Below are 21,894 nucleotides of genomic sequence, written 5' to 3' on the forward strand. Positions count from 1 at the left end.
GATCATTCAAATTACCTCCCATCTGCAACTGAACCAAATTATCTGCCGGCAAGTCCTCAGCCTCAGAACATTCAGATGAGTGTACGGAGTCATCATCCTTCAAGCCTTCCTCTGTTAATTTAGCTGCAGCCTCCTTTGCCTGCTGTCGCCGTTGTTTGGCTTTAAGACGGGCATTGAGTAGTTTCCCCATTGTGCCCAGACTAGTGGCTTTCTGTAACGATATGTATCTGAGTCTTTAGTTAGTTGGATTATTTATAGACAAATGAGAAAGATAGGGTGCAAAAAAACCTGCTTCCCCAGTCAGCTCAACACAGCACTGCAAGTTTGTATCCTTCACTACCAGTAGCAACAATGTAACACTGACCAAAAACAGAAAGGAAAAAAAAAAAGAGAATAAAAACCCAAGCTTACTATTTTGTGTGTCCAAGCTCGACTGAATCGTGGAGCAGGAGTGGCTCAATTCTTACCACCTTCTAGCATGTAGTAAAACTACGGGTGCGTTTTCCTCCTAAAGCGGCAAATGCACTGGTCTCCTCTTGCTTGCTTACAGGCAAAACCACAGACCGAGTCAAAGGGTGAATCAAAGTCCAGTAGTAATTAGTAGCAGAGAGCAGCCGCCAGCCACGTCTTCTTCAGCACACCAGACCCCCAGAACTGTCTCAGCAATCTCGGCAAGAATGAACAATCAGCAGAGCGCGAAAAGAAGTTCGAGACCGTGAGCCCCACACTGGCACTAAGCGAGGGTAAAAAGGCAGTCTGAGTGACAGCATGGCAAAAAGCTCGAGGCAGAAAGTTACACCAGCAGCTGCACTCCATCTAGCGCCATTCTTGCCGATCTTTTCCCAGCTGATTTTCAAGACGCAGAAGCAAGGAACGACTTGAGCGCAAACACAAAAGTGAGCGTGGGATACAATCGCCGGTCAGAAAAAAAAACTCAGAGCAGCAAACTCCTTGCGTCCGCCGCCATCGCCATCGTCAGCCTCGTGGGGGGGAGGGGCAACAGCACGGCTCTCAGGTTCTACGTGGAGGCGTGGAGCTCCACCGTAGCGCAGCCTCGTCCCACAAGTTTGCTTAACATTAAGTAAAGTTTGGGATTACTTAATGCAAAAGCTTGTTGCATGTGCCCCCTATGTTATGTTTGGTTGTGCACAATCTTGCATGTGGATTACTAGCAGGGCTCTTTACAATACTCCTTTTATTTCTCTTGAGTCCCTATATTCTGTCTCCCACTTTCTTGACCATCCACTTCCCATTCTCCAGTTCCCCTACAATGCTTCTGTTTCTTTTGTATTCAACAGGTGGATGAACAGTTGCGTCGGGAGGTTGACTGGTGTATAGAGCAGCTGGAACTGGGTCTAAAGCGACAAAAGTCGACTCAAAAACAAGGTAAGTTATCCATGAGGTGAGAACTTCTGTGCTTCTTTGGACCTTGCGGCCAGACCTATTTTAGTAAAGTGTGTGTGGTTGTGGGGAATTAAAATTTTAAAAAACTTCCAGTTTCCTGAAATGCTAGGCACAGTCTGTTTAGGGAGGAAGGTGATTAATTTGGCGTGGACACTGAAAGTGTAACAGTAATATATATGACATATATGATGGTAGTTTACTGGTAGCAAGTCTTAGCTTCAGAATGATTTCTTTGAATGTAAAAAAGCACTGGCTATTCAGATCCCAAACATTTCTAGGATGGTTTTATTCTCCCTATTTGCCTCTCAACCGGTCTCCTATATTCCATCTTGTTCTCAAGTATTCTCCTTCCGCAGTTGTGCCTAATGCTCTCCTGCTCTTATATTTCGCTGCAGGACGGCTTCATTTCTCATGCTCAGTGATGTGATTAACGTTCCATTGTGTCCATCCGAAATTATCTGGCTGTTTTTCACTGTGCTGCCTGTCCCCATGGCTCTCCCATATTCTGTCATAATTCTGCTTCTCTCCATTCTGCTGCCTTTTCTTCTGTTTGTTCCCCTGAACTCCTTGTTTGCCTTAATGACACATATAAATTCCATACTAAGATGTACCCAGTGTACCCAGTATACCCTTAAGATGTATTTATGTATACACTCTTGGGCCTGGCCCTTTTTGCAGGGTTATCTCCAAACTTTTTACCTTCCACCTGTATTGTCCTGCTTCCACATAATTGGCATGCTACGTAAAATCTTCCCCCTCCTGCCAGATGCTAGCAGAAGGACACTGGTACAGGCCCTAGTCATGAGTCGTCTAGACTATTGTAACGGCCTGTTGCTAGCTGCCAATGAGGGAGTCATGGCAAGACTGCAGGTAGTCCAGAATACGGCTGCCCGTCTAGTCCTAAATGCGCCCCCTCGTTCACCCTCTAAACCCCTACTGGAAAAACTCCATTGGCTACCTGTCAGACAGAGGGCTAAATTTAAGGTATGCTGTACCATACATAAAAGTCTTAATAGTATGGGTCCTGCATACCTGGCCACCAAATTTGTCCCCTACAAACCCTCCCGCTCACTTCGCTCGAGCGAACAAGGCCTTCTAGAAGTACCCAGGGCAAAGAAGGCAAGACAGGGCAGTAAAGCTCTCTCAATAGCTGGACCGTCTCTCTGGAACAGCCTTCCCAACACCCTGAGGCTATGTACTGAATACCTTCCCTTCAGGAAGATGCTAAAGACACTCCTTTTCAGTTCCTAGACAGCTTACGTTCTCCTGATCGCATTGTGGCAGATGTCAAAAGCGCGGAGATGCTCCCATGGGAGTCGACGCCAGCGCTATACAAGCCGGTAAATAAATAAATAAATAAATTGTATCTGACCTGTTTTTGTGTGCATTAGGACTCTAGCACTGATTAGTAGTGGTAAAGTGCCCAAAGTGCATGTGCTCTCTACTTAAACATAGTATTATTGGTCTGCACCTGTTTGGCATGTTTAATTTACCTTAAAGTCCTTTGTACAGTGTTATCCCATATACAGAGGGCCTGTCAATTAAATGCTTTGAGCGGGTCTACAGCGCTGCTTGCGCCACCCACAGAAGTAGCCTTTCAAACCTGTGTCAGGCCTGCCACTGCAGGGCCTGCATGCGCAGTTTACTGCCACATTGACTTGGCATTTAAAGTTACTTGCCACACCTTAAACTCCCCTTTTACTACTTATATGTCACCCTTAAGGTAGGCCTTAGGTAGTCATATGGGCAGGGTGCTGTGTAGGTAACAAGTAGGACATGTGCTTTTATTGTGTAGCATGTCCTGGTAGTGACAACCACCCTATTTCTTTTTTCACTACAGTAAGTGCTGCTCCTCTCATAGATTTGTATTGGGAATCCCCTTATATGTCTGCAAGTGGTCATTTCTGGTATGAAAGGAGTAGCGTTGCCATGTTTGGAATAGTGGTGATACATCCTGCTTATTGGTGTAAGTGGATATTTTATTACTATGGTAGAAATGCCACTTTCGGAAAGTGTTTACAACAAGGGGTGGTGAGGGACAGAGTCTCTGAATTAAACAGAATACTCTCACCCAGTCAAGAGATCAGGGCTAGATCCAACACCGTTTTTTAGCTCACTGCACCATCCCAGTTTCAGAACCTGGCTGTATGCAAATTAGTCTGTTCCTGTCCCAGTGCATGATGGGAACAGGGCAAACCAAACTACAAAAGCCAATTCTTACACTGGGAAGGAAACAAGCTACCGGGGACCGGTTTCTGGCATTTCAGCCTCTTCGGCCCGGCTTGCTTGAATCCTGATGGTGCAATGAGCAAGGGACTCACATCTGAGTATACCCTTCCACGCTTAGGGTGGACAAAAATATTTACAACAAGGGGTGGTGAGGGACAGAGTCTCTGAATTAAACAGAATACTCTCACCCAGTCAAGAGATCAGGGCTAGATCCAACACCGTTTTTTAGCTCACTGCACCATCCCAGTTTCAGAACCTGGCTGTATGCAAATTAGTCTGTTCCTGTCCCAGTGCATGATGGGAACAGGGCAAACCAAACTACAAAAGCCAATTCTTACACTGGGAAGGAAACAAGCTACCGGGGACCGGTTTCTGGCATTTCAGCCTCTTCGGCCCGGCTTGCTTGAATCCTGATGGTGCAATGAGCAAGGGACTCACATCTGAGTATACCCTTCCACGCTTAGGGTGGACAAAAATATTTACAACAAGGGGTGGTGAGGGACAGAGTCTCTGAATTAAACAGAATACTCTCACCCAGTCAAGAGATCAGGGCTAGATCCAACACCGTTTTTTAGCTCACTGCACCATCCCAGTTTCAGAACCTGGCTGTATGCAAATTAGTCTGTTCCTGTCCCAGTGCATGATGGGAACAGGGCAAACCAAACTACAAAAGCCAATTCTTACACTGGGAAGGAAACAAGCTACCGGGGACCGGTTTCTGGCATTTCAGCCTCTTCGGCCCGGCTTGCTTGAATCCTGATGGTGCAATGAGCAAGGGACTCACATCTGAGTATACCCTTCCACGCTTAGGGTGGACAAAAATATTTACAACAAGGGGTGGTGAGGGACAGAGTCTCTGAATTAAACAGAATACTCTCACCCAGTCAAGAGATCAGGGCTAGATCCAACACCGTTTTTTAGCTCACTGCACCATCCCAGTTTCAGAACCTGGCTGTATGCAAATTAGTCTGTTCCTGTCCCAGTGCATGATGGGAACAGGGCAAACCAAACTACAAAAGCCAATTCTTACACTGGGAAGGAAACAAGCTACCGGGGACCGGTTTCTGGCATTTCAGCCTCTTCGGCCCGGCTTGCTTGAATCCTGATGGTGCAATGAGCAAGGGACTCACATCTGAGTATACCCTTCCACGCTTAGGGTGGACAAAAATATTTACAACAAGGGGTGGTGAGGGACAGAGTCTCTGAATTAAACAGAATACTCTCACCCAGTCAAGAGATCAGGGCTAGATCCAACACCGTTTTTTAGCTCACTGCACCATCCCAGTTTCAGAACCTGGCTGTATGCAAATTAGTCTGTTCCTGTCCCAGTGCATGATGGGAACAGGGCAAACCAAACTACAAAAGCCAATTCTTACACTGGGAAGGAAACAAGCTACCGGGGACCGGTTTCTGGCATTTCAGCCTCTTCGGCCCGGCTTGCTTGAATCCTGATGGTGCCCCTTTTTGTAAATCGTTTTTGGCCACTATAGGTGTGGCAGGGTATACTCAGACATGAGTCCCTTTCTCACTGCTCCATCAGGATTCAAGCAAGCCGGGCCGAAGAAGGCTGAAATGCCAGAAACCGGTCCCCGGTAGCTTGTCTCCTTTCTGGTGAAGAATTGGCTTGGTAGTTTAGTCTGCCCTGTTCCCATGATGCACTGGGCCAGGGACAGACTGATTTGCATATAGCCAGGTTCTGAGCTGGGATGGGGCAGTGAGATAAATAACGGTGATGGATCAAGCCCTGATCTTTGGACTGGGTAAGAGTGGTCTGTTTAACTCAGACACTCTGTTCATCACCACCCCCTTTTTGTAAATCGTTTTTGGCCACTATAGGTGTGGCAGGGTATACTCAGACATGAGTCCCTTTCTCACTGCTCCATCAGGATTCAAGCAAGCCGGGCCGAAGAAGGCTGAAATGCCAGAAACCGGTCCCCGGTAGCTTGTCTCCTTTCTGGTGAAGAATTGGCTTGGTAGTTTAGTCTGCCCTGTTCCCATGATGCACTGGGCCAGGGACAGACTGATTTGCATATAGCCAGGTTCTGAGCTGGGATGGGGCAGTGAGATAAATAACGGTGATGGATCAAGCCCTGATCTTTGGACTGGGTAAGAGTGGTCTGTTTAACTCAGACACTCTGTTCATCACCACCCCCTTTTTGTAAATCGTTTTTGGCCACTATAGGTGTGGCAGGGTATACTCAGACATGAGTCCCTTTCTCACTGCTCCATCAGGATTCAAGCAAGCCGGGCCGAAGAAGGCTGAAATGCCAGAAACCGGTCCCCGGTAGCTTGTCTCCTTTCTGGTGAAGAATTGGCTTGGTAGTTTAGTCTGCCCTGTTCCCATGATGCACTGGGCCAGGGACAGACTGATTTGCATATAGCCAGGTTCTGAGCTGGGATGGGGCAGTGAGATAAATAACGGTGATGGATCAAGCCCTGATCTTTGGACTGGGTAAGAGTGGTCTGTTTAACTCAGACACTCTGTTCATCACCACCCCCTTTTTGTAAATCGTTTTTGGCCACTATAGGTGTGGCAGGGTATACTCAGACATGAGTCCCTTTCTCACTGCTCCATCAGGATTCAAGCAAGCCGAGCCGAAGAAGGCTGAAATGCCAGAAACCGGTCCCCGGTAGCTTGTCTCCTTTCTGGTGAAGAATTGGCTTGGTAGTTTAGTCTGCCCTGTTCCCATGATGCACTGGGCCAGGGACAGACTGATTTGCATATAGCCAGGTTCTGAGCTGGGATGGGGCAGTGAGATAAATAACGGTGATGGATCAAGCCCTGATCTTTGGACTGGGTAAGAGTGGTCTGTTTAACTCAGACACTCTGTTCATCACCACCCCCTTTTTGTAAATCGTTTTTGGCCACTATAGGTGTGGCAGGGTATACTCAGACATGAGTCCCTTTCTCACTGCTCCATCAGGATTCAAGCAAGCCGGGCCGAAGAAGGCTGAAATGCCAGAAACCGGTCCCCGGTAGCTTGTCTCCTTTCTGGTGAAGAATTGGCTTGGTAGTTTAGTCTGCCCTGTTCCCATGATGCACTGGGCCAGGGACAGACTGATTTGCATATAGCCAGGTTCTGAGCTGGGATGGGGCAGTGAGATAAATAACGGTGATGGATCAAGCCCTGATCTTTGGACTGGGTAAGAGTGGTCTGTTTAACTCAGACACTCTGTTCATCACCACCCCCTTTTTGTAAATCGTTTTTGGCCACTATAGGTGTGGCAGGGTATACTCAGACATGAGTCCCTTTCTCACTGCTCCATCAGGATTCAAGCAAGCCGGGCCGAAGAAGGCTGAAATGCCAGAAACCGGTCCCCGGTAGCTTGTCTCCTTTCTGGTGAAGAATTGGCTTGGTAGTTTAGTCTGCCCTGTTCCCATGATGCACTGGGCCAGGGACAGACTGATTTGCATATAGCCAGGTTCTGAGCTGGGATGGGGCAGTGAGATAAATAACGGTGATGGATCAAGCCCTGATCTTTGGACTGGGTAAGAGTGGTCTGTTTAACTCAGACACTCTGTTCATCACCACCCCCTTTTTGTAAATCACTTTCGGAAAGTGGGCATTCCACTGTACTCATGGAATATGCCATGTTACCCCACTTTTATTTTTACCACATGCCATTTCAACGCCGTCTTTACAATGACTTTGTTGTTACAATGCATGACATTACTTTGCAAGTCGGAACAACGACTTGCTCTGGGGGGGTGCTGGATGTTGGAATAGTACAATTTACTGGTCCAACTCCAGTCTGTGCAACAGTATGGAAGGTGTTCGGTTTTAACTCCAACACCTTCGGACCCCTAGAGCAAGTTGTTGTTCTGACTTGCAGAGTAATGGCATGTGTTGTAACAATGAGGTCGTTGTAATGACCGCGTTGTAATGGCATGCGGTGTCCCGGTTTCATGGTAAGCGATGTTTAATGTACTTATGACTATTGTGCTTTGCAGCCTGACTCCAATCCACATCTAGGGTAGAGTGACAGCTGGGCTTTGTGCATACTTTCCAGACAGCCATCTCTCAGGAAGGATTGGGGTGTAACGTAGTTACATCTACATACTGAATGGTCTTCCTGGGCTGGAAGAGGGGGAGGCTGGGCACGCTTACATCTGTATAGGCTGTGTCCTGCACTCACACAAAGGGCTTGTTTGCCCCCTACTGATGTATGGAGCCATGACTGGGGTTAAAAGAGGGTGTTGTGCACTTCTAAGATGTTTTTTGAAGTTAGCTCCACATCAAAGGCATTTTGAGTATAAGTACAGGGGATCTGGCACTATTTTTTTTAGACACTGCTTGGAGCTTGTAACCAGATGCTGCTTGCTCTACAGACTGCATCTTGCCAGAAGGAACTGTTATGCTGCAGGATGAGCCACAATTGGACTCCCTTGATTGGTGTGCTGACCTGTGGCCTACTGGGCTGCACGACGATCTGCCTCTTTGCCTACAAGGACTCTGTGTGCTGGCCTGATGCCTACATTCCTGCTTTGATGCCCCAGTTTTCTCCAGGAGCTTGTGGGCTTGTGCTTCCTCCCCCTGTTCTTGTGAGGGGTTATGGAGCACTCCTTTAAGTTTTCAGTGTGCCCTGTATCTGTCAGCTCAGCACGCAGGGAGCGCTGGGGATTGTGCCTGGTGTCAAAGCAAGCACGTGTTTCTTGCTTCATTCTTGGTTTAGACTCCGAGCGTGTCTGTTTCAGCCCCAGAGGAGCAAGCAGAGTGACTCCTTGCAGCAGTTATCTACACTTGTACATGTCTGTGCCATGTAACCACAAGGACTGGCATGTTTTGCCGTGCCAGAGAAGGGAGCCTCATTGTGACTTGAGTGCAGAGGAGCAGTGTTGGGGCATTTGCCAAGAGACCAACGTGTCCCTCTTCTGCCTTGTGTTGAACCCCCTACTCGCGCTACAAGGGTGGTGTGGTATGTGGCATGGAAGGATGCAAATTGTAGTAGGTGTGGTACGAGAAAGCGGCCTCAGCACCTTTTAGCACGGCCCTCCGAAGACAGGTTGCCAAGTAACAGGGAGCAGGCCAGCATTTCGAGGACTACTTCGGCTGTCCTGACCCTAGATCAGCGCAATTGCAGAGAGGATCATGTGGGCCCTGCTCCTGAGGCCCGCCAACATTCCTGAAAGTTACGGGCTCCACCAGTTGGGCCATTTCTTCATCATCAAGGTACAGGGAGCCTAATTGCGGACGGAGGGAAGCTGCCACATGTTACAGGCAACACTAGTCCGAGCTGCCACTATGGGCCCTGGACTCACTAGAGTTTGCACTGGGCAAAGCTGACTAGGTTGTTGCAACATCTACACCGTGCGTTCGTGGGCAGCTGCTTTTTATCCCCGCTGAATGCTACAGTATGTGCCCCCCTCCCCTGTGGACATACCTAGGAGCCTGGGTTCTTTGTGGTGGCATTTACAGGGTGAGTCCTCGAAGGAGTTCCCCGATCAGGAACTTGCCACCGTTATTACACAGAAATTACTGTGTCACTCAAAGTAGATGCATGGGGGTTCCTGCACCCTACGGCTGGTTTGTAAACACTCTTGTTCAAGGAGGCTCCCAGATCTACTCTAACCTTACTAATAGGAGCGCAGGTGTTCTGGTCATATTTATTTATTGTTATTTGAGGATTTCATCCGGTGGTCTCCAAGCACAACTGCATTACCAGCAAAGTGTTTATGGTTGTTTGGTGACATATGGTGATTGAAAGTGTAGGGTAGAGCACAGCTATTTCAACTGATAGGTAAATGGAAGCAACCCCAAGCAGTCCGTAGAGGAATGGCGCGAGCAACAGAAACGCCGAGAAAATTTACTATTTCCCTGATGAAGGCAGAATGATACTGCCGAAATGCATTGGATTTCATGTGAAATATATGGATAACGATTTTTTGCGAAAAATAATTTCATGAAAAATAAATGAAATATACAAGAATTAATGAGTAACTATTTTTTGGAAACATCGACCCCAAATGAACTCAATACTTAAATAGCAGGCAAACTTCAGAGCTGTGTCAGCATAAATCGGTGCCTGGAGGGACAGCTATACCGAGTCAGGTATAGCTGCTATCATAGGTTGACATATGGTGATTGACATTTTTTATTGCATTATTTACTGCATTACTAGCACCAATATACTGATGTATGTCATTTTATGCCCTGCACTGTTGAGTTCAGGATTACGAGTACTCTATTCAGGGACTCCATAGTATGCACAGTAATGGTGTTTTTCATGATTTTTGCATTTTTTGCAACATATAAGATGTTCTCCTATTGCACTAATTGTGATGTTGTGACAATTGCCTAGTTGGCAACGTAGCTACTGACTTATGGCTTGTTGGTCTGTGGTTTAATATTTTTGTAACATTGTGTGGAGTCTCTTTTGTGGTGTGTTTATTGTGAGTGTTTTGCGCAAACACTTTACACATTGCCTCTGGGTAAGCCTGACTGCTCGTGCCAAGCTACCAAGGGGGGGAGCAGGGGTTAACTTGGGTGTGTAACTCCCTTGTGCGGACTAGTGATGGGTTCTTCCTGGCATAGGTGCATACCCTAGCCAACCAGAAACCCCATTGCTAACATGCATCAACTGTATGATCTATATACATTATGACAAATGCACCTCTGACTTTAGTACAAGGTTTGTACAAACGTTGAAGAAGATGTCTGGCACAGGAGTCGAATTATTATGCTACACTTCTCTATTACCCCCATAATGTTCTCTCCTAACAGGCTCTTTCTTCTTGTTTTCCATTGTTTTCTCTCTTCCATCGTACCGTCCAGTGTTCTCCCTCGATCTGCTCTCTGGTTCCATAATCCCATGAGAGGCGTTTACTGTTTCTCTGTACCTTCCCTTCTTAAGTCCTGAGATCTAATTTATGTTTCTCTTTCCTTCATATTTGTGCCTTTAAAGCCCAGATGTTTTTTTTCTTCCAGTTCCTCGTGTCATTTAAGCTTTTCCTTCAGTTATGTCAGTAAACCCTTTCCTTTACTTATGGCATTTAAGCCTTTCCTGCATGTATGTCATGTAAGGCTTTCCTGCTCTCATCTCCCCAGAGTTGTTTACCCTTTTCCCAAACACTTTGCCCCCATTGCCCCAAGTACATCATGGCTTACATCTGTATCTCCACTACTCATTACACTGTTCATTGTCAAACAGAAATGCTGACCGGGTAATGGTTAGACATCCACTTTTAACCGACCTTTCTTGTTCTCAGAAGGGGTTGTGCACATTTCTATGACCTAAGGACCCTGGCTGTTCCCAGGAAAGGAATGTAGGAAGGTACAGAGAAGTTTCTAAAGGTGTCTTTCTTTCCTTCTCCATGCAGCTGAAGAAGTGCTTCGAGCTGTCAAAATATTGCGCAGTGAGAAGGCAGCCCTAGTGAAAAAGCGGCAGATCATGCGATCAATGCTTGGCGATTACAGAAAGAAGATGGAGGAGGAGAGCGGAAAACAAATGCGGCTCCTACAAGCAGGTGTGTAGGGAAAGAGATCCAGGGCTAGTTGAAAGGCAGAGAAGGAAATAACATTGAATACGGTTTGAGTAAGTCCATATTTATTAGAACACATTTAACACCTTAAGAGAGGAAAAGGATCTAGTGAAGAGGAAGCAAGTCGGGGGTTTAGATGGTACATACATGAGAGTGCTTAGTGTGAGTGTTTATTTTCTGCCTGTTCTGAACTAATCCAGGATGAGTGGCACAATAGTTTTCAGGCTGCAAATCCTGGATATGGAATTTAATTTAAAATTTAAAAAAAGTTTTATATAGCGCAAACAAGATCTTCACAGATATCAGAGCGCTTTACATAGACGGGTACATGAGGGAACATAGTCAAACAAGTAAATCAAGCTTTACATAGGAGGGTGCATGGGGGAACATATTCAAACAAGTAAATCAATAAATCACAGTACAAATAGTACAACTAAGTGACTACAAAGCCAATCATGTGAATGATAAAACAACTCATACAAATAAGTAAAGGGGTCAAACATGTAATACAGATCGGTGCAGGGTGTTAATAGGGTTCGAGATAGTAGTTCAAGTGTATTTAGCCATGAGGATAGCTTTTACTTCTTTTTTAAAGAGTGTAGTGGAGGAGATAAGCCTGGTTTCGGGAGGGAGTGAGTTCCAGATCCTAGGCGCCATTCCTGAGAAGGAGCGCTTGTATGTTTTTTCCTTCCGGAATCTTCGAGGTTTCAGCAGGAGATTGTTTGTGCCTCTCGTGTTTCTAATTCCCCCAGAGATTGTCAACTTCTGAGCGAGGTAGCCGGGTGAGTTTAGGTGTACCGCCTTGTGTGTCATGCAGGCGATTTTCAGATGTATTCTGGCTTCAAAAGGCAGCCAATTCAGGGATTTCAAGTCAGGGGTAATGTGGGAGTACTTTTTTGACCCAGTGATGAGTCTCGCTGCAGCATTTAGAGAAGCTTTTAGTGGTGCGGTTGTAGTTAGGGGGAGTCCGCAGAGGGCGGTGCTGCCGTATTCAATTTGTGGGATGACTAGTGCTTGTACTGCAGTTTGGAAGTCTTTGGCTGGGAGGTAGGGTTTAAGTTTCCTCAGAGTATTGATCTGGAAGTTCGCTCCCTTTGTTGCCTTGCTGATATGTTGCTGCATGTTGAGATTAGTGTCGAGTGTTATGCCTAAAGATTTTGCTGAGTCCACGATGGTGGGTTGGACATTGAGTGCGGTTAGGAGTTTAAGCCAATGTGGAGTGGTGGATATCTTCGCTGGAGGTGAGATCAGAAGGAACTCTGTTTTCAGGGCATTGAGTTTGAGGTGATTATCGGCAAGCCAGGATTGGGTGCAACTGATCGTTGAGTTCAGGAGCAGGATGTCATTGGGTGATTGTAATTTGAGGTAAAGTTGGGTGTCATCAGCGTACATGTGAAAGTGTACATTGGATGCTTGCAGCAAGGTGGTGAGAGGTTCCATGACTAGGTTGAACAATGTTGGGGATAGAGAAGATCCTTGGGGGACGCCTAGCGTTACAGGTATTGGCGAGGACATCAGGTTGTTGCTCTTGAATTTTTGCGACCTGTTGTGAAGAAAGGAAGTGAACCACTTGAGGACAGTTCCAGATAAGCCCATTCTTGTGTTTAGTAGTTCTAGTAGATTCTCATGTTTAACGGTGTCGAATGCTGAGGAGAGATCAAGAAGGATGAGGAGGCAGGTGTCGTTTTGGTCTAGCATTTGAAGTGCGTCGTCAATTATGTGAGTCATAGCAGTTTCTGTGCTGTGTCCTGCTCGGAAGCCTGACTGGTGAGGGTTGAGGAGATCGAATTGCTCAATGTGTTTAGACAATTGTAGTTGTGCGCATTTTTCCAGCAGTTTGGCGAGAGTGGGGATATTGGTGATGGGACGGTAATTGTTGAGATCCGAGGGGTCGGCTGAAGGTTTCTTTAGTAGAGGTGTGACCTGGCCAACTTTGAGGGAGTCAGGTATGCTGCCTTGTTGGAGAGAGCTGTTGATAATTTTAGTCCAGAGAGGGAGAAGAAAATGGGTAAAGTCTTTTACTGCGGAGGCAGGGAGGGGGTCCGTGAGGTGATTGGATGGTTTCAGGGTGCTGAGCAGTTTGCCAATTTCTTCTTCCGAGTATATGCCGAAGTTTGACCATGTAGCATTGTTTTTTGGTTCAGTGGGTGCTAGGCATTGGGGTTTGGAGTAGAGGCTTGCGTCAATGAGGAGATCGCTTTTTATTTTGTCGGTTTTTTGGATAAAGAAAGCAGCGAAGTCTTCACAGGAGGGTGCCTCACGCCCAGTGTTGAGTGGTTGTGGTTGCTCCTTGGATTGTGACTTGATTAGCTCAAACAGTTTTCTCGGGCGGTTTTTTGCTTGGTCGAGTTGGAGGCTGAAGAAGTCCGATTTTGAGCGTTTTATTTTCCTGAAGTAGGCGTTTCTCTTTTTCTTCAGATCTTTTAGGTGCATTGCGGAGGGGGCTGATCTCCAGGGCCGTTCTGCCATTCGCATGTCTCGTCTATCCTCGTTGAGACTCCCGTCGTACCATGGTTTGGAGATTTTAGTAGAAACTCTTTTTAGCTGCATAGGTGCGACCTCATTAATTATAGAGGTCATAGCGTTGGTATAGTGGTCAGTCAGAGTTTGGACGTCCGTGGCGCCTGTAGGTGGGAGTAGGAGATTGCAACTGTTAGGGGGCAAAGAGCCTGGTTTGAGTTTTTTCAAGTCTCTCTTCCAGACTTCCAGAATGTATTCTCCACCCAGCATTGTATCCTGCATTATCACCATCAAAGAAATCAGAGAAGGCGTATGCATCCAAGCCTTCAGACAGCATTTGGTTATGTGTCATTGTATAGTTTCTCCCATGTTTCTCTTTGAAACTGCACATGCTGTAGGGGAAGGCAGGAACTGTGAGACCTTAAAATGCCTCTCTTTGCTAGCATTTCGTTTCAACTATGCAAGTGTTAGAATTTCTTAACTCAGAGTGCAAATAAACAAAAATCCCTAGTGTATTGTTGGCCCAGTGCAGCACCAAAACGCTACCATCTTGACATTGGAGACAAGTAGGGCCTGCATGTAGAAACAAGAATGTGCTGGTTGGTCCGAGGTTTGTGACGAGCAGAGGGGTGTTTGGCGATTCCGTTAAGGTGGTCTTCATGCATCAAAGGGGAGAGGATGTGGCCTTAGGGCTAGGCGGTCCACCTCGAAGCCGGGGAAACAGGTTCGAGTCTCGGCAGGGACACTCAACATCCTGTGAGTCTGGGCAAATCACTTGAACTCCTCGTGCCTAACAAAAAACAAGCATTGGCATAGCCAATAGGTCTCGCCTTTGGAATCTTAGAAGTGTTTAGTTATCTAGCACCATATCCTTGGTGCAACAACATCAACTGTTGCATGGCTAAACAGTTATAAGGTCCCAAAGGTGAGACCTATTGGCTATGCCAATGCTTGTTTAGGACTTGTGCCCTGCTTGCACGGCTGAGCCCATCCCAGTGGCATTTCCTGGGACTGCAGCAGTGGTTTTTAGGAGAAAGTACTAACCGTGGTGCTGCAGGGCGTGCCCTCCTCACCTGTGCAGAAGGCGGTAGCTTGCAGGCCACATCGCAGGGGTTCTGAGGGACGTCGCTACCATTGGTGCAGTACACCAGGGCCCAGATCCCCAATGAGCCCATTGAACTCTGATCGTTGCTATATTTTACTACCCCCAATAGCAGTAAGGGCCATTTTTCTTGCTTGCACTAGGGCCCCTGGCCTCCTTGCTACGCTAGTACTGGGGGCACTGGTGCACAAAGATGGCCGTCTTCACTGGGAGGTGGTGGGGAGTGTACTGCCCCAAGACCAGCCTGTTGTACTGTAGCCCCCTGCCAGGTGTTTATAGCAACTCTCACCGCCAGCCTAGCTTCAGGTTGTTATTATCAGTCGAACCTAAGCATACAAGGGACAACTCCTTCCCACCCGCGCACAGCGCACTGACTACCGCCACCCGGGCCAGAGGCGCACCAAAGCCCCCTGCAGGCAGCATGCATCTAGTGCCTACACCGGGCTTTAGATCCAAGTGCTGTTCCTAGCAAACTCTCATGTGCAGTCACTCACCAGCCCGACCTTATAGCAGCAGTCAGCAGCGCAGTCCCGGCTGTAGTGCAGGCTCCGTCTTAGTACCCTGCGATAGTGCAGGCTCCGTCTCAGTACTCTGCAGGAGGGCAGTCTGCATCCCAGTACCCTCCTGTAAGCACACTTGCAGTTCAGTACTCTCTAGTAGTCTGCGTCCCAGTACCCTGTGATGGTGCAAGCTCTGTCTCAGTACCCTGCAGTGGGGCTGCCTGCGGTCCAGTCCCATGCTTAAGAGCGGTCAGCAGCTCACGGTTGCCGGGTACAATAAGATCCCATGCAGTGCTTCAACTCGCAAAGGTACAGGATTCAGATATCAAAACCGCAGGCACGTGTTTGCATTCTGTGACATAGCGTATAGTGCTTCGAGGCGTCTTGAGACGGAAGCAATCTAAAAGGAAACATATGTTTTTAGTATATGTTCCAGCTAGTCAAATGACGGCTCCCAAAATCCGTGCAAAACCTCACACAGCACCCTCCTCACACGAAGGTGTTGAAGCAGTTTTCCATGCCCAGTGGCCAGTCTTACTTAGTTTAGATCCCCCCCAGTTGTTGGGGAACCAAATGGGTCACTCTGTCCCCGGACAGCGCCACTGCACCGAGCTCTGCTGGCCCAAGTGGCTTTTCTGGTGTGCTTGCTCCTGGCTGCCTGGGGGAGTGGGTGAGCTCACAAGTGGCCACGAGCATCCTCTGCACCAGCAATTAACCACTCTCGAAAGAAAATAAACTCTGGTGAACGTTAACTTACTCTGGAGCAATATTACTTTCACCTACCATGTCAGTGTACAAACACCGCATATATTACGTTTTGGAACCTGAAATTCTTTACTGCTCCTCACAGCAGAACAAAGGACACACTGTGGTTGGATAGCTCGGTAGTACAGATCCAGTATTATTACCCTCATCATGACTGGAGATCAATTAAATTCCTAATTTATCTCCTGTCATCATCCCTGAGAGAGCAATTCACTCATTTTGCATTGTTCAAGGTAACCTGCGGCAATGACATGCTCCCAACATTAAGGACATCTATAAAAGCATTGGCAAATGACTTGAGAGTGAGAGAACCCTTCGCCAACATCCGAATACAGTAAAAACTAGGATTGGCTTGAAAAATCCCAGTATATGGAATGTTGTGAAGGTGTCACACTTGAGAGCCTTGCCAGCTATGCAGGTGTGTGTGTTCGTGTAAATACCTAGTATTGAGTCGGTGCCTGTACCTGTGTTGTGGGGGCAGTAATGTATTATTAGAATGGGTGCCTGCATGTGTGTTATGCATGTGCCACATGTGCCTGTGTGCGTGCTTAGTTGCGTGGTCCTCCTTTTCTCTGTCTACCCTTGTGCATCCTCTCATGTGCATAATGATGAACTATGCAAACACCAAACACACAAACTTTCCAATATTTGTTTGTGAATCCGCTCTACGATGACTAACATTTTAAATATGGGATATAGGTGGCAGTGTTGTGCACATTCACTATTTAAAGAAAATATTTTCTGCGTGCAAGTACTTGGCACGGTTAAGAAATAATTGTGCTTTCTTATAATACTCTTTTAGACCAGCAATATTTGTGCATTGGTGAACCTGTCTGGTGTTTATTCATTATTATTAACTTTCTCTGTGCTGGCAAACATTCAGCCACTAATGGGCCTGTCTTTGCTTATGCGCCACACAGAGATCCCTTATAGGCAAATTATCAGCAGGAGAACTGTGATATTTATTTGAAAGCAATCTACAATCGTCTCGTTTTTATTAAGAGAACAAAAGAAGGTGGAGAAATATGTCAGCAATGCGACAAAGATGTTAGCGCCCTGTTTGTTTAGGATCATATAACATATTGTTTGACTTCATACAAAGGTAATACAACAGTAACAAAGAATGATGACGTCTTTCTTGGCAAACGTATGAAACGCCTTGAAATAATGATATTAGAGAAGCCGATCTGACATGAGCTGGGAAGCGGCTAATGAAATAAACAACACGTGCCTCGCAACAGGGGGATAGGAGAGAGAAGGGGGCCTGCGCGATTATCTCGCGGAAGGGAACGACTGGCGCCGCAATAATTGCTGCCACATGCCAGCCACTCGCTCCCGAGAGCAGATCGCCAAACGTGCACGAGTTGCAATAGAAAGCAATGCAACGCGTGCACGTTTGTGGGGAGAAAAGCTAATCGATCACATGAGGTCCCCTCCTATGGAACGCATGCACGTTGCGTAGGACGAGACCTAAAAATGAGTGTGTCCGTCTGTAACGCAACTGGTGCTCAGATACCTTCGGGTCTAGTTCGCTCTATATAAAACTCCCAAAAAAAACTAAACACTGCAGCTGGGTGAGTCCAAAAAAAGGTGTAGAGCAGGGTTCTCCAATGAATAGCTCATAAGCTACTGGTAGCTCTCCAGCTATCTGTAAGTAGTTCTTCTGTGTGCAACACAGCATACTAAAATAGATGTTTTGCTTGGCTGAATTAAAATCTGTATACTAAGATTGAAAAGCGTGTATTCGAAACTACTAAAATGTGTTTTTTCAGAAATCACAAGGTGATGTCTGTAGAAAAATGGATGAATTTCCAAAATATTTTTAAAGCTGATATTTGAGTGAAAACTCAAACGGTTTTGGGGAGACTTATTACTAATACTATTAACTTTTTGCTGGGTGGTTGCATCTATGGCTGTTATGTAATACCCATGTAGAGGCATTCTGCATTGGCAGAGCATTTTTACATCACTGCTAGCAACCGGGCCTGATGCATTGACGTGATCACTGATGGTAATTTTGGCATATGGTGGCCACAAATGTATCTTTTCTTGTTGATCCAGGGTTTATGCTTGTGAAACTGATCAGAAAATCAGAAACGCAGCTTGCTGCAATTAATGAGGGAAAACACCATACCACAATATGCAGTGCTTAATTTGTTAAATAAAAAAGAAAATAAAGTGCTAAGTTATTCTTACATCCCGCTACTAAATACCAGGGTTGCCAAATGCTGGGGTTGCCAAATACAAAGACTAGTCTAAATCCCACCTGAATTCCAGTATGAAAACAAACACACACACACACACACACCCATCCACGCATACACACACACCCCCAAAGCCTGTGACTATGAGGTCCCCTACAGAGGATTTGCCCACAAAACCACCAGACCTCTTCCTGAAAGGACTAAAGACAAAGTTTGGGGGACTAGCACCACACCTCTGCAGAAGCCCACCTTACCTAACATAACATTAATAAGGAGTGTGGGTCTTCCGGAAAATGCAATAGATCGGGCAAAAAGAAAACACAAGCATTGAAAATGCAATAGGTCTCGCCTTTCATTAGGTTAGTCAAGTCAAGCCAAGCCAAGAGATTTATATAGCGTGCTACATACCCATAGGGTCTCAAGGCGCTTGAGGAAGGGTGGGAAATTACTTGTCGAATATCCAAGTTTTAAGTTGCTTTCTGAATGCTAGGTGGTTCTGAGTAAGGCGAAGGTGAGTGGGAAGTGAGTTCCAGGTTTTAGCTGCCAGGTAGGAGAAGGATCTACCTCCCATGGTGGTTTTGTTGATGCGAGGTACAGTGGCAAGGGCTTGGTTGGAAGATCGTAGCTGACGGGAGGGGGTGTAGAAGGACAGTCGTGTGTTGAGGCATTCGGGTCCAAGTTCGTAAAGTGCTTTGTGTGCGTGTGAGAAAGCATTTTGACCATACTGGGACCGGAATGACATGGATATTTGCTTTACTGTTAGCAGTAAGTCAGGCATATTATGTCGACCTAGTGATAAGACTCTCCTGTTATGAGTACGGCCCGATAAGGTGCATGCAATATGTGCAATATAAACTGCATGTTAGCAGGATAATTACAATTACAATGCTGATCCTGACATGATGAGTTGAATCTCATGTTTAATCTAGAGCGTGTGGCTACTCTGCCGCTTGCAGATACAGGCCTAAGTGACCTAATGCGGTAGCCTACTCTGCTGTTCGTGGGCCCCAGTATGGAAGACACTAGTCTTTCAGGAGGCTAGCGGTTGCATGTGGTCAAAGATTGGAACATGGGTTCTGCGTAAGCTCCCTCACCTGCCGGGAGAGTCACAGGATACGATTGTTGTGTCTAAAGGTTGGTGCAGCCATAAATTAGACAGTGTCACTGGCCGGTATAGCAGTGTACTTTTTAATCTAAAGTAGATGCTGCCTAATATGTGTAAAAGTCAAAAGTGGTGAGAGGAAGTGAAACGGGAGGGTGAATTGTAGTGATTACGCCTTTGAAGTAATGTGATCAGTGTGTGCCCAATAAAAAGAAATTTCTAACGAAGTGTGTCTTTGAAAAGTGTGTCTAAAAATAATCTGATAACTATCAGACCACTATACTGCATGAAAGCATACAGTTTGGTCGTGCCTCCAGTAGTAGGGTGATGGGCAAATATGTGGAACTGCCGAGTTAGTCACTTGGGAAATGTTGGGACTACAATTAGCGCATGTATCGCTAGGTGGCAATCAAGGACGCTGAAAGATAGAGACAGTGCAGAAATGTGTTGTGCTGCTGATTTATGCATTGAAATTGTCCCACAGTTGGCTTACATGATATACGATACAGGCATAAATGTGGAAACTATGTATAGTTACAATTACTAACATAATGTACAGAATGGCATTTTTTTAATTAAGATGGGGCGGTGGCGCGAAAGTGAAAGGAATGAAGCTGACGAGGAGGGAGTGGGAGAAGGGTGGGGGTAGGGGAGGGGATTCACGCGCGCTGTAAGGCTTAATGAGCCATTACAGCAAGCCAGATGGCAGCTGTGCACGTTGCGCGCGCTTGTGCGCGTAATAGCAAGCTGGTGGCCTGCAAAAACCTGTAAGTAGCACTTTTAAAACCAGCTACTAAATTTCTCGCCAGAGCACTGCATGCGCAGGCTCTAGCGAGACCTAAAAAACTTGAGCTAATCAATTAGATCCCTACCCCCTTTTCCATATTACAACAAAGACTGCTCCTACAACACAGGTCACTCTTACCCCTTTTACTAAATCCTTGCCTAAAACCACCTGCCAGAGTCTCCTTTACCTCCTATTACTTATAGGTTCTACACTTCTATTAACCATTAAGAATAACACCCATCTTGATACAAAGGAGGATATTTGCTAGCTAGTCCTGGATAAGTTGGTTGCCTGGTGCACTTCAAAATATTGCTTTTGAGTCTTCTGGTAAGTCTGGATGGAGACTGGGATCAGATATACCAGTAAGTGCAAGCTGGATGGCCTCTCCTTCGGCTCATCCCCCTCCAATAGATTATCCACACACCATCTCTCACTTTGTCTATGTCCTGAGTATAAAAAGAGAATAACTCTGGTTTTGACATCTGGGGGGCATCTGGAAGGAACATTGTGCTGCACTTGCCTCTAACTTGCATCCTGTTCAGTGTGTAGGGGTTACAGTGTTGTCCAGTATTGACCTACTCAGAGTAATTTGTATAGCATCACAGAAAGGAGGTGTTTTCAGCCCCGTTGTGAGAAGTTGGCCTGGTATATAATGCTCACTAATTCTAGTGATCACTTTGTACCATGCCAAGCAACCCTTATGATGATGGTTGTAATTCAACCTTGTAGACCAGTTATCCTAGTGGTAACGTGGACAAAGCAGTCTTAGGCTAAACTCTGAAAGGCATGTGAAGCCAGCTGTTATACCACACACAACCCCCTTGAATACCAAATGAAAGGGACACCACACAGATATATATTGAAAATATATATTGATTTATTACTATTAAAATCCCCTGGACTCTTTATGAGCACAGAAGCACAAGCGTAAAATCACAAGACAGTTTAAAATACACAAAAGTTGCACAATATGGATGAGCCCTAGGGGCCACCTAAACCATATACTAAATAAGTGGTATAAGGGATACCAGGAGGAAAGTGAAGAGGCCTAGGGCCTTGGGAATCGCTGGAGCTATTCGAGACTGGAGTTAGCTAAGTCGGGAAAGGCCCACGGGACTCGGGTGCAGTGTCCAAAGTGCACGCACTTCTCAATACAAAGTCTATGGTGCGTAAAAAGCCCAAAGTTAGAAAGTTAGGAACCTTCCGAGTGACCTACGGAGCTGAAACTTAAAACACAGGCCCTTGGGATGTGTACCAGTGCAGGAGCACCGGCGGAGCTGAGTTACCTCACCCACAGGAAGCGGGTGCACAGGGTCGAAGATGTGTCGGGTTTCGTCACGCTGGTCGATGGTGCTTGGAGCAGGAGATGCTGCAGGCGGCTCGATGAGAAGAGTTCCGGTGGATCCAAGGGTGGATCTGTAGATGTGAAGACCTGAAAGCAGAGGGGACAGTGTTCAAAGTCACTAGCCAGTGACTGCCGTGGAACCAGAGTGGAACCAGGTGATGTCGGGTGCAAACAGGCGTTGTCGGGTAGCTTCTTTCTGCAGCCACGTGGATACCCGGGGTCGAGGACGTCCAGGAGTCGGTCACGAGCTGTCCCACGTAGGCTTCTCGCTGTTGGCGGTGTCGGCGACCTGATCGGAGCAAACAGGCCTTGGCAAATGCAAGCCACGCAGAAGTTGGAAGATGCTGTTCACTCGGACCAGCAAGGTCAGAGCGGGTGCTCCTTTTCACAGGAGCTTGGGTAGGTCTGGAGCAACCAGACCTGCTGTTTAAATCTTCGGGTTCGTCGCCAAGATGGCCGCTGGCCGCTTGGCTAGTGGCCGGGATGGCGCGTCGAGTGGCACAATGCAAAAGGGCC

The 21,894-nt window shown here is 46.6% G+C and overlaps 1 protein-coding gene across 1 annotated transcript in view; it reads left to right on the forward strand.

Moving 5' to 3' along the window:
- CUNH8orf33 (chromosome unknown C8orf33 homolog) overlaps positions 1 to 21,894 on the forward strand; it is a 141,509-nt gene that overhangs the window by 105,341 nt on the left and 14,274 nt on the right. The window contains exons 5-6 of the mRNA XM_086950212.1: positions 1,299 to 1,386; positions 10,952 to 11,098. Of these exons, the coding sequence (XP_086806338.1) occupies positions 1,299 to 1,386; positions 10,952 to 11,098 (235 nt within the window). The remainder of the gene's footprint in view (positions 1 to 1,298; positions 1,387 to 10,951; positions 11,099 to 21,894) is intronic.

Source organism: Lissotriton vulgaris, unplaced genomic scaffold (assembly GCF_964263255.1).
Source record: "Lissotriton vulgaris unplaced genomic scaffold, aLisVul1.2 SCAFFOLD_3012, whole genome shotgun sequence".
In the NCBI taxonomy this organism is placed as follows: Eukaryota; Metazoa; Chordata; class Amphibia; order Caudata; family Salamandridae; genus Lissotriton; species Lissotriton vulgaris.